Source organism: Lissotriton helveticus, chromosome 3_1 (assembly GCF_964261635.1).
Source record: "Lissotriton helveticus chromosome 3_1, aLisHel1.1, whole genome shotgun sequence".
NCBI lineage: Eukaryota > Metazoa > Chordata > Amphibia > Caudata > Salamandridae > Lissotriton > Lissotriton helveticus.
In genome coordinates this window covers 161,323,299-161,335,337 of record NC_136061.1, presented here as the reverse complement: position 1 = coordinate 161,335,337, position 12,039 = coordinate 161,323,299, and the positions used below count along the sequence as shown (strand labels likewise).

Here is a 12,039-nt window from a genome sequence, read left to right as displayed (position 1 = left end):
ATAGAACAAAATATAGATAGGCTGGAAAACCTGGTCGAACACATACCTATGGTTACCGAGGAAGATGGTGGTCTTAGCAGGCTGCCTTCACCTTCACCATCATCACCAAACCCTCCGCACGAAGCCACCAATGATACTCTCCCATCAAAATCGCTCACCTCCTCATTAGATACACCAGTAGGGGAGCCAGTTAGGGTACTCACCAATACCCAAACTCCCGAGATTAGCCAGGGATATAGGCCCCCAAGTAAAAAATCACGAAAACGCAAAAAGGGTAGGCTAGTAAGACAGGCTGCTCTCTATCAAAGAGCAAGAAAGTCACCTGGATCTGGGATGAGAAACTTAAGGGATAGGTCCGTAGCGAACGAAGCTGACACAGAAAGGGATCCTCTGACCTCTTCCAAGGGGCTACACACAGACGATAGTACTGCTAAAGCTCCTAATCTTACTGACTCAGCAGCAGCCGATCATATCCTCGAGAAGATATACAGCCTCTTGAAACCTCTATTAGCACAGGTTAAGGGTTTAGGGAATCGGATAGATAAACTAGAACAATCAACTCTTGACGGGTTCCATTCACTCAAAACTACAATTAAACAGCTAGCTAGAATGAGTGAAAACAAGGATATGGACATAAAGGGGAACGAGTTGCCATCCCAGGGAGATCCAAAATCCCCATTAGGTCCATATAAAGTTGTTTCTATCAACCCACCAATCCCAGCTCCTAAATCTCCCCCCCGTCCCAAAGCAGGCCCAAAAGACAAGGGTTTGCCTAAACATCAGGAGCCCGATAAAAATAAACCAATCCCTCTTCCATCAAAACAGCCACAGATAGTCAGTGGCCAAACGGAAGGTCCCCTAAAATTAGGTGCACGAAAGAAACTTAATGGGGCGGTGACAGGGGAAGCCCCTAGATCTGCACTTCAATCTATGGCCCCATCCACTACGTTACTGGTCCCTAGAAAATTAGTACGGAGGATCCCCCCAGTAAACCTTCCACCTGACTGCCAACCTTTTGTTGTTGTCATGGTTAATGTGCCTCCTTTAAAAGAGGGCCAGTTGGAAAACCATCAATCACTTAAGAACAAGTGTATCCACTGGCTAAAGGCAAATAGGCCAATCCCGCCAGGTGTGGACGGTATTATTCTAGGTGTTCGCAGAGTGGGGTGGGTAGGCCAGGGGAAAAAGACCCAGGAGGGGGATTGTATAATTATAAACTTCCAAGACCCAAGAGTAGTGCCCTCGATCTGTACCCCTATTATAAGTATGGGAGCTCCAGGGGTTAAAGTAGTGGATCTCTCTTACTTTTACCCTAGACAAAGTGCTGTCTTAACTGGAGGAAGTTTAACTTCCCCTGCTTCTGCACAAAATTGGGCTGGGTTTACGGGAGGCCCAAGGGAGAACCAATTGTGGCCATTAGGGCCTAACTGACTGGAAGTTGAGAGTAGAGTGGAGCCATCGGGAGTGTCACCCACCCATGCAAATTGCGCAAGTGGGATAGCAGCCCCGCTGGCAATTCCCCAAGAACCCGGCTTACCTCAGATATACATGAGGAGGACCACTGATAGGGGCATTCTCGCGCCTAGCGACGCTTCAGCTGTGATGGACCTAGCCTTTAAGGTTTGCAGCTGGAATGTCGCAGGGATCGCAAGAAAACTGGATATACCGGAATTCATTGCATGTGTTGATGAACACTCCCTGTGTCTCTTCCAAGAGACATGGAGCTTGGTCCCGGTTCATAGGGTGGGTTTTTCCTCCTATTTTTCCCCTGCACAAGTTTCGGTATCAGGGAGAGGGCGACCCTCGGGCGGCCTTCTCATTTGGGTTGCAGCCTCCTTAGACTGTAGAGTAGTGGAGTTCCCCACAGGTTGCCCGGACATACAAAACATTACCCTAATAGATCCAAGGGGAAGAATTGTTTTAAATATTTATAACATTTATGCCCGGGGAACCAAGGGTGGGAGAAAGTCTTCTGTAATATCTCTCCTCGAGACCTTGTTAAAAAATACCCCTCATAAGACGCGTATAATGGTGGCGGGTGATATGAATTGTACGTTCGAGCCCTTGGGCTCGGACGTTTCCGTCGACCAGGATGAGGATGATATTAGGTTGGGGATTCCGGTTTTGGACATCCCACCGATCAGAAGGTGGACAGAAGTGGCGCTCCAGATATACTCCCTGAGCCTGGAATTTAATCTAAGGGCAGCAAACGGGAGGACAACCTCAGATAGGGGGGGTGCCCACACGTATAATAGGCCAGGACACACCTCTAGGTTGGACTACATTCTAATAGATGTGTGTCTATGGTCTTTTGTAAAGGACATGCAGGTGGCCCATACGACGGAAAGTGATCATAACTCACTCTCCTTGAGTATGGACCAGTGGTGGCGCCCCTTAAGGAAGGATAACATTTACCCGGTCGCTGTACCCCCGGACGTGTCCGAAGTCTCCCCTTGTGGAAGACGAATAAAATGGGCAAAATTGATTCTCTCTGAGGGAAAGGTAGGGGAAATCCAAACCCTCTTAAATCAAGCGGTAATAGACCTTAGAACCTCTTCAGAGGGGGTGGGTAGAGCGAGTGGACTTTTTGTCTCCTTGGTAGAAGCCTTATCAAGTGTGTTTACACCTCATCCTATTAACTTGGGCAACAAAGTATTTAGAAAACCTGTTGAGGGTTGGTATACCCAAACATGTAGTTTTCATAAGGCAAAGCTAGTTGAGGCAGTTAAACGCAAATCCCGAAGTGAGATACAGGAAACAAGGAAGGCCTATAATAAATCCCTTAAGATTGCTAGGCAGGAGTGGGAAGACAAATTCTGGGAGGACCTACTTCAGGCTAGTAAGGTTAGGGATTCTAGGGCCTTTTGGAATCTCATAGGCACACGGAATAAACCAGATGCATCTGTGAGACCCTGCAATATCCCCCCTCAACACTGGGTAAAACACTTCGGGTCCCTTTACCTCCCCCCAGATGGGGAACTAAATGTTGGGAGGGGGCTTAGATTAGCGATTGAACCCCATGTATATGATTTCTTCACTCCCTCAGAGATTGAGGGGGTCATAGGATGGGTGGCGCCTCGTAAGGCACCGGGCCCAGATGGTCTCCCAGGGGATCTTATGAAGGCTTACCCAGTAAAATGGGGTAAGATCATTGCCGCTCTCTTAAATGACATCATGATGGGAGGGGCAGTGCCAGAATCCTGGAAAGGGGCGGTGGTGGTCCCGATTTACAAAAAAGGGTGTAGGGAAACCCCGGGGAACTACCGCCCCATAAGTCTGATAGACTCCTCCCAAAAGATAGCCGGTAAAGCTGTCCTTGGAAGGATCTTACATTGGGTGGAGGAAAACAAAATCCTATCGGACTTTCAGGCAGGTTTTCGGGCTGGTATGGGGACAATTGAGCAGGTGTTTAGGTTGGCACTCCTGGGGTGGAAGGTTGTGGATCTGGGCAAGGGTAGTCTTTATTTGGCCTTTATAGACCTGAAGACTGCCTTTGACCTAGTCCCCCGGGAAGAGCTCTGGAGGGTACTCAATGAGTTGGGATTACCTCCTTACATCTTGTCCCTTCTCATTAGCCTCCATGACCATACCTTTGCGCAGGTCCGCTGGGGCAAAGACGGAGAACTCACTGAGAGGATCCCAGTGTCAAGGGGTGTAAGACAGGGCTGCGTCTTGGCGCCCACCCTATTCTCACTATATGTGAATGGGGTGGTAAAACATCTGCAAAAAGAACCAGCTGACGCCCCCTGTCTCGGAGGAGTCCGCATCCCCACCTTGCTTTTTGCGGACGACACGCTTTTGATCTCCAAGACCCCCCAAGGCCTGCAGAAATTGCTAACGCGTTTCCAGGAGTTTTGCGCTGCTAAAGGCTTAATTATAAACGTGGACAAAACAAAATACCTAGTCCTAAATCCTCCCAGGAAACTTGGCCGTCCACCTACACTCAATTCGGTTGCCTTAGAGAAAGTAGCCGAATTCGATTACCTCGGTATTCGGATTACGGATAGGATGTCCTGGGCAAATCACATTGAGAAAATGGTCCTAAACCACAGAAGAGTAGGAGGAGCACTCGTGAGGGAGTTTTGGGCCTCACCTAGGAGATCGCTTTCCCCAGTAATTGACATCTACAAGGCCAAAGTAGTGACATCAGCCTTGTATGGGGCTGAGCTGTGGGGCCACTGCCGATTGGATGCCCTAGCGACAGCGGAGACCAAACTTCTAAAATCCATCATTTCCATTCCACTGAGCACGCCATCTGTACCAGTGTTGTTGGACACGGGCTGTAAGAGCATCAAAGATCAGGCTCAGCTTCGCCCTCTCCTACTATGGACACGAATTTGGAGGGGTGAGGATTTAAAATCTTACGCCGAGGGTTTGGGGGAAATAATGAGTCTGGGGGGTTGGGCCAAGATCAGATGGCTGAGTGAAACCAAAAAGCTCCTGGAGAAGATTGGTCTAGGGGACTGTTGGTCTTCACGCTCAGCCCCTCCAAAAGAAGTTGTTAAAGCGCTCTTTTGGAAATGGACGGCGGAGCGCCTAATCACAAACTCGAAGCACTGCAAGTCCACGGTCTCCTTTTTACAAACTAAAGATATTGTGGCCTTTGAACCCTACCTGGACCTGATCACCCTCCCTTTTGACCGAGCCCTTTATTTTAAATTTAGAGTTGGATCCCTCCCGCTAGGTGCTGTGGTATCAAATTGGACATCAGTGGCCCGTGCCTCCCCGAATTGTGCATGTTGCCCGAACAGGGTTGAGTCTATTGTGCATGTCCTATTTGAATGTCCGGACTATGCCAGGCCCCGGAGGTACTGGTTGAAACCCCTCTTCCAAATTTTGGGTACACGTAGCCACTTAGTCGCCCTGCGCATCCTAACCACGGACACTTCCCCCCCCATTGTGTGCGGAATAGCTAAATTTTTAAAACAGTTCTGGCTTATTCGATGTAAGAGATTGTCAGTAGCGGTTTAATTCTTTTTTAGCTAAGTTATTCATGGGCGTTTTATGTCCTTTTATCCTTTTTAAATGAGTTCTTACACTGACTTCTTAAAGCTATGTCTTTTTGTACTCTGTAATGATTGTTTTGTATATGTGCTTATAAGATATCTTGCATATCGAATAAAAGCTTATGACTGACTGACTGACTGACTGAAAACGGACCCTGAACCCTAAAAATACCCCTTTACCCAAGAACTGAAAACTGACCCTGAACCCAAAAAATACCCCTTTACCCAAGAACTGAAAACTGACCCTGAACCCAAAAAATACCCCTTTACCCAAGAACTGAAAACTGACCCTGAACCCTAAAAATACCCCTTTACCCAAGAACTGAAAACTGACCCTGAACCCTAAAAATACCCTTTTACCCAAGAACTGAAAACTGACCCTGAACCCTAAAAATACCCCTTTACCCAAAAACTGAAAACTGACCCTGAACCCTAAAAATACTCCTTTACCCAAAATTAATTAACATTATTTAATTACCAATTAATTATTAATTAACAATAACACTAAAGTAAATATATTAGCACATTAGCTATAATTAATTTAATTTACTAATTAATATTAATTAATTACCAATTAATTATTAATTAAAAATATGTCCAAAATTATATTAATTAATTAACTAATTAATATTAATTAATTACTAATTATTATTAATTAAAAATATGTCCAAAATTATATTAATTAATTAACTAATTAATATTAATTAATTACCAATTAATTAATAATTAAAAATATTTACAAACATATATTAATTAATTAATTATTATTAAATTACTTCCCACCCTATTCCCCTATAAACCCACAACCCGCTCTAATACTAAAACGCAAAATGTTAACAAAATTACAAATTTTCAAACATACATTTCTAAACATATTTAGCAAACATATAAACAACAAAATAAAATACATAACACTAAACAACGAAATTTCGATATTACTAACATACATACCTTAATCTCGATATTCTGTCTGTCGATATTATGGCACATCGATATACTATACCATCGATATTAAAACATCGATATTATTGCATATCGATATTTTATTTTCGATATTTTGTCAGCCTACCGCTTTGCAGAAAGGTGTTTGCATGATGACAAAAATCAGGAACCGAATTGTGAAACCACATGTAACACTTATTGCTTATAAAATATTTTAAATATGTAAGAGATATATTGAAAAAGGAATACTTTTACATTATGTTTGCTACTTATGTACTACAAACAAGAATAAACTCATTTTTGCCTCAAACATCTTTAACATTCGAAAAGTAGAAAATGTGTAGTTTCTCCAATTCTTATTCATTAAAAGCAAGAATAATAGTGTGAAACCTGTTTGTGTTATATTTGACCTGGTGCAAATACCATTTGCTCCATTCTATAGTACACAAGTGGTAAACAGTGCATATTGGAAGGCCCCGACTGGTGCCTAGAGATGTGTGTACCATGTGTTTTCTCCAAAAACCTCACAGATTCTGTGTTTCCTTTCTTGGCAGCCGCAGCTTCGTCTGGTCCTCGTTGGGTGTGACGGCCATGGCGTTTGTGTCCGGCGCCCTTGGGTTTTGGGCCCCTGTGTTTCTGACGCGGGCCCGGATAGTGCTCGGCTCCTCCTGCACCCAGGATCTCTGCAGTCCTTTAGACAGGTGAGACCACCAATGGCAGACTGCCTATCGCTTAAGTGGCGTTACATATTCCTATTGATATAAATTTACCTGAGCTCGTGGATCACATCTCCATCTGTGTTCATGATGGAAAACTACCTGTAACACGTTTATGGATACACAAAAGTTGCTTGTTTGTGGGTGTCCACCACCTCATACATTTGGAGGCCCTCAGAGCCTCTCCATTTCTGCAGATTTATTCACACTTAAAGGTTTGGCATAATGGTGTAATTGTAAGAGTAAATAAATCCTTTAAAAAAGCAAATTCATGTTTTGGGAATCATTGGCTGTTGGCACCTGGACCGCTCCCAGTGCCAAGGACCCTGGCCCACTGACCACCCACAGATATGGTGCTCAAGAACTCTGAGCCCTGGACTCCAGACTCAACAATTGCTGCCTCACATCGTTCAGATTACCCGCAACACCCAACAGATACAAGATGATACACCAGTGGCAATACCATCATCCACAAAAACAACCTCGGCTGTACCACCACCGAAGACAACACTATGCCAATCATGGAGCAACTCAACTTCCAACTCCAAACTGAAGACAGAACAACCATCAGTGGCACCCTCACACACAGACCAGCAGGCCCATACCGTCTTCTACAACACCATTTGCAAATTCATCACCCCACTCGCCATCGACTACAAATACTACATCTACCTCGGCAACCTGAACTTCCACCTCAGCGACCTCCAAGACACCATCAACCTCCTGGACAGCATGAGCAACATTGGCCTCACGCAACAGGTTACTGACCCCACGCACAGCGCAGGGCCACACGCTGGACTTAAGCGTCACGGCCAGTGACAGAGTCAAGCACAGCCATGTCACAGAACTCATCTGGACTAACCACGCCATCATCCACTAAACCATAGCTGTAGAACCATGCACCACCACCAAGACCCGAAGCTCCTTCCACCGCAGCTGGTCCAAAGTGACAGAAATCCAATGGACACACACCCTCAACACCACTCATCCTGACCCTTCAATCAACCTCGGAAATGCTGTCACAAACCTCACCACTTGGATCACCAATTGCATCGACAGAGTCACCCTGATCAAGCCCTCCAAGATTATCAGATCCACCAAGTAAGCCAGCTGGTACACACCAGTACTCAGGACCAAGAAACCCAACTGCAAACATCTAGAGAGATGATGGCGCATCAGCAAAAATCCCACAGACGAAGCTATTTTCAAAGCAGCTGTTAACAAATACCATGGACTCCTGAAAGACATGAAAAATCATGCCCTGACAGACCGCATCAAGGCCAGCTCCAACCCAACAAGAGATTCTTCAAAATTGTCAGAGAGTACTCTTGCCTATCAACCACCGAAAATGCAATTCCGCACATCCCAGGAACTCTGTAACACCCTGATGGACTACTTCCATAACAAGACATCAATCACCTACAGCAACTTCAAACACCAACCCACCAATACCCACAGCCTTCTCATGACAACAGATATTACCGACAACCCTCAGCATGAAAACAGCTCACCACACAGAACACAATGACCATCAGGAACTGCACCCACTCAGGAGCACCCTCTAACCCCTGTGCCCACCAATTTTCGAATCTTGGAAGCAAGAAAATCAGCATTGAGCTCATCTCCATCCTAAACACATTCATCACCACGCCCGCATACCCCAAGCAATGGAAATATGCAGCGGGCAGACAACTCATGAAGAAACCCTCCTCCGACCCCAGTGAACTCAAGAACTACCATCACATCTCTCTTTCCTTCTTCCCCGCAAAAGTCCTTGAGAAGGCCATCAACCAACAACTTACCAAACACCTAGAGAACAACAAATTCATGGACACATCCCAGAAAGGCTTAAGCACCAACCATAGCACCAAGACCACCCTGATCACCACTACAGACGACTGGAGTGACACAGCGGCCCTGATCCTCCGCGACCTCTCAGCAGCGTCCAATACAGTATCCCACAGTATCCCACCACACCCTCATCAGGAGGCTTCACCATATCGGGATCCAGGGAAATGCCCTTCGATGGATCGCATCTTTCCTAACAGGATGGACCCAGAGGATCTGCCTATTTCCATTCATGTCCCAACCCAAGAGCATTACCTGCAGTGTTCCACAAGGTTGATCATCCCTCAGCCTCACCTTGTTCAACACCTACGTGATACCCCTGGCCAACATCTTCAGAACCAATGGCATCAACACATTCTCCTACGTAGATGACACCCAACTCATCCCCTCACTCTCAGAAGATCCTTCCACCACCAGGACCAACTTCCACAACAGCATGAAGGGCGTCGCTGACTGGATGAAGACGAACTACCTGAAGCTCAACATGGAAAAGACCAAAGTGCTGATCTTTGGAAACAACACCTCCCTGTGGAACGACACTTGGTGGCCTTGTGAACTAGGACCCACACCCTCACCAACAGATTACGCCCACAACCTAGACAGCAAACTTACCATGAAACACCAGATCAATGCAATCACCTTTGCCTGCTACCACACCCTTGGCATGCTCTGAAAGATCTTCAAATGGCTCCACGTTGACACCAAGAAGAACGCCAAGCAAGTCCTTGTCGGTGCCCCAGTCCTACTGGACTGGGGCAACGTACTCTATGCATGAATCTGCACCCAACTCCTGAAGAGACTCAAGACCATTCACAACTCAGTTGCAAGACTCATTCTGGACCTCCCCAAAAGGACCCATATCACCCTCCAACCTACGAATCTCCACTGGCTCCCCATCCAGAAAAGATGCCAGTTCAAGATGCAGACACATGCCTACAAGGCCCTCCATGAACAAGGACCAACATACATCAACCGCCTGAACTACCACCAGCCCTCCAGACACCTGTGCTCCACCTGCCTTGCACACACTCCTTGCATCCGTCAAAGTTACGGGGAGGTCACTCCTTCTCCTATTTTGCCGCCAAGTCTTGGAATGACCTTCAGTCCATCTCCAAACAGCATCCTCGCTCACGGAATTTAGAAAGGGACTCAAGACATGACTCTTCGACTGACAGCAGCAGAATTCCAGCACTTAGATACCCCCACTGGTGATTAGCCACGCTCTACAAGTCCTGATTGATTGATTAACTGGCGTGATTGTTTCTTGCCTTTATTGGATAAAGAACAGTGGCCCAATCTAATGTCACATGCCATGTATTCTCACACATGTAACACGACGTTGTAAACCATCAAACCCTCAAATCTTTTTATATTTCCATTCAATCATTTTGATATGCCAGCTTTGCATGCATTTTGTAGTGTATGTGACTGACACTTTTAACCTGCTCCAAAACAGATGTCACGCATGACTTGTATTGTATAGACCAGAAGGTAAAGTGAACATAAACATGTCTCCTCACTGGGCGGGACCTGATGTGGCAGGACCTAGAAACATAATTTCCACATCAGTTTCTCCATATTCCTCAGTTCCCTTACCTAGGTGTGCCATGTTATTCCATGTACAAAGGCTATGGGCCTTATTTAGATTTTGGTGATAGGACACTCCGCCACAAATGTGGCAGATATTTTGTCTGCCCTATTAAAAATGCCGCAGGTTATGATGATTGTGGACGGGACAACTGCCACTTCTGTGATGGATTACCCTGTCCACCAAACTTTAAATAAGGTCCAATGTCCAATGCGGGCCCCCATGGACTCCGGGGTAGGGTGGGGGGTGCACATGAGGGGTACCTATGGTACCCCCCAGCAGTTCCATGCACAGCATGGCAGGCACCGCGCGGTGCCTGCCATGCTGTGTATGGAAGTGCACAGCATGCCTTACTGCCATTGTGGCGGGCGGTGCTGAGTGCACCACCCGCCACAATGGTAAGAATGCTGGATGTGCACGCCACTGTGGCGGGCGCATCCTAATGCTGGCCACGGGATCCCCGCCCTTTTGGCGGGCGGTCCCTTTCACCACTAGGATGTCCCCCATGGTTTGGTCTCCCCGTGGGGCCCATTGTATATTGTGCTATTTATTTAAGTTCTATTGTGTTTATATTGTGTACCTGACTCTGTAATCTCATAAAGAGATTACCAGAGAGTGTTTAGTAATAAATACATATATTTTATATAGATACCTGGTGTAGTTCTCCTTTCATTTAGGCATTCAAAAGGTTATGATGAGGTAAACCAAGCTGCCTTCCACTACTTCAAGACTTAGCCTGAAGGCTGCTCTCCATAGCTACCACTAGGATAGCTTTCAATAAAGGTTGTCTTAACATATCATCAATCAGGGTTGTTTGGACTGGTGCAAGGTGCCCAGTATAACCAGTGGACAGCATATGCCAGGCCAACTTCTCACATTGGTGTGCAGCGGTTGGATTTAAGCTTGCTATTGCTTTACCAGATCATCTCATTGAGTGACTAACTGAAACCCACTGTAGGTACATAGGTACATATAAATCAAGAATAGGGTAAAGTAAGTTCTACTGAACTTAGAGTTGGGTGTCAAGGGTCTAGCACACCCTTTCTCCAACTCAAGAAAGAGTTAAGTAGTCCCACTAGAGTAGGTAGATGCAGACACCACACTAGTATGTCTTCCAAGGCTGAAGTCAGTGGCTCCAGATTAACTAAGTGTGACCATGTCCCATTTCCAGAATTGAGGAACATGTGTGCATCTAGGAAATTGAAGACAGGGAAAAACCCTAAGGCCCAACGCCTCATAGAGGTATTTTTTAGATGATCTTAGGAGGACCTCTGGGTCTGATGAGACAGGCAGGTTGGGTGGGGCAGCAGAAGAGGAAAGGCAAAGAGGTGAAAACCTCCAGGAGCTCGACCTTGATGCTGCCCAGGAAGAGCATGATGATTCTAGTCTGGACAATCCAACTCTCCCAGTGGAGGAAGGAGAGAACCCCTTGGGGCCTCTCTTCACCCCTCCAGGAACAGTTAGCAGCATGCCTAGAAGGTCTAGATCCCCTTCTCAGGAATCTACCCATTCTGGTTCATCTGTAGGGACCTCTGTCTCTCATAGGACCTCAGCCTCCTACAGGAGAGAGTCCTTCCATGATAGAAATTGTAGACTGCTTGCATTTGAGAAAGAAAAACCTTGAATCAGGAAAGAACAGTTGACTTTAGACAGGGAATCCCTGAATCTCCAGAGAGCTTTTAAAAAGCTGGGCCTGGAGTCCCATGGTGGCAGCATCAGTGTCACTAGAAGTAGAGAACATACTCATGCCCATAGGAACCTGAATAAGATTGTTCTTCCCTATCAGAGTGGGGATGACATCCACAAATGGATAACTGCACTTGAGAGGGCCTGAAAAGTACAGAGGGTCCCTCAGGAGCAGTGGGCAGCAATCTTGTAGATCTCCTTTGCAGACAAAGGCAGAGAGAAGAGGATGCTGATAATTATACTGTCTCGAAGA

The 12,039-nt window shown here is 46.2% G+C and overlaps 1 protein-coding gene across 1 annotated transcript in view; it reads left to right on the top strand.

The window, feature by feature from the left end:
* LOC144824453 (protein spinster homolog 3-like) overlaps nt 1-12,039 on the top strand; it is a 340,991-nt gene that overhangs the window by 135,897 nt on the left and 193,055 nt on the right. Inside the window, exon 7 of the mRNA XM_078683551.1 lies at nt 6,503-6,649. Coding sequence (XP_078539677.1) covers nt 6,503-6,649 — 147 coding nt within the window. The remainder of the gene's footprint in view (nt 1-6,502; nt 6,650-12,039) is intronic.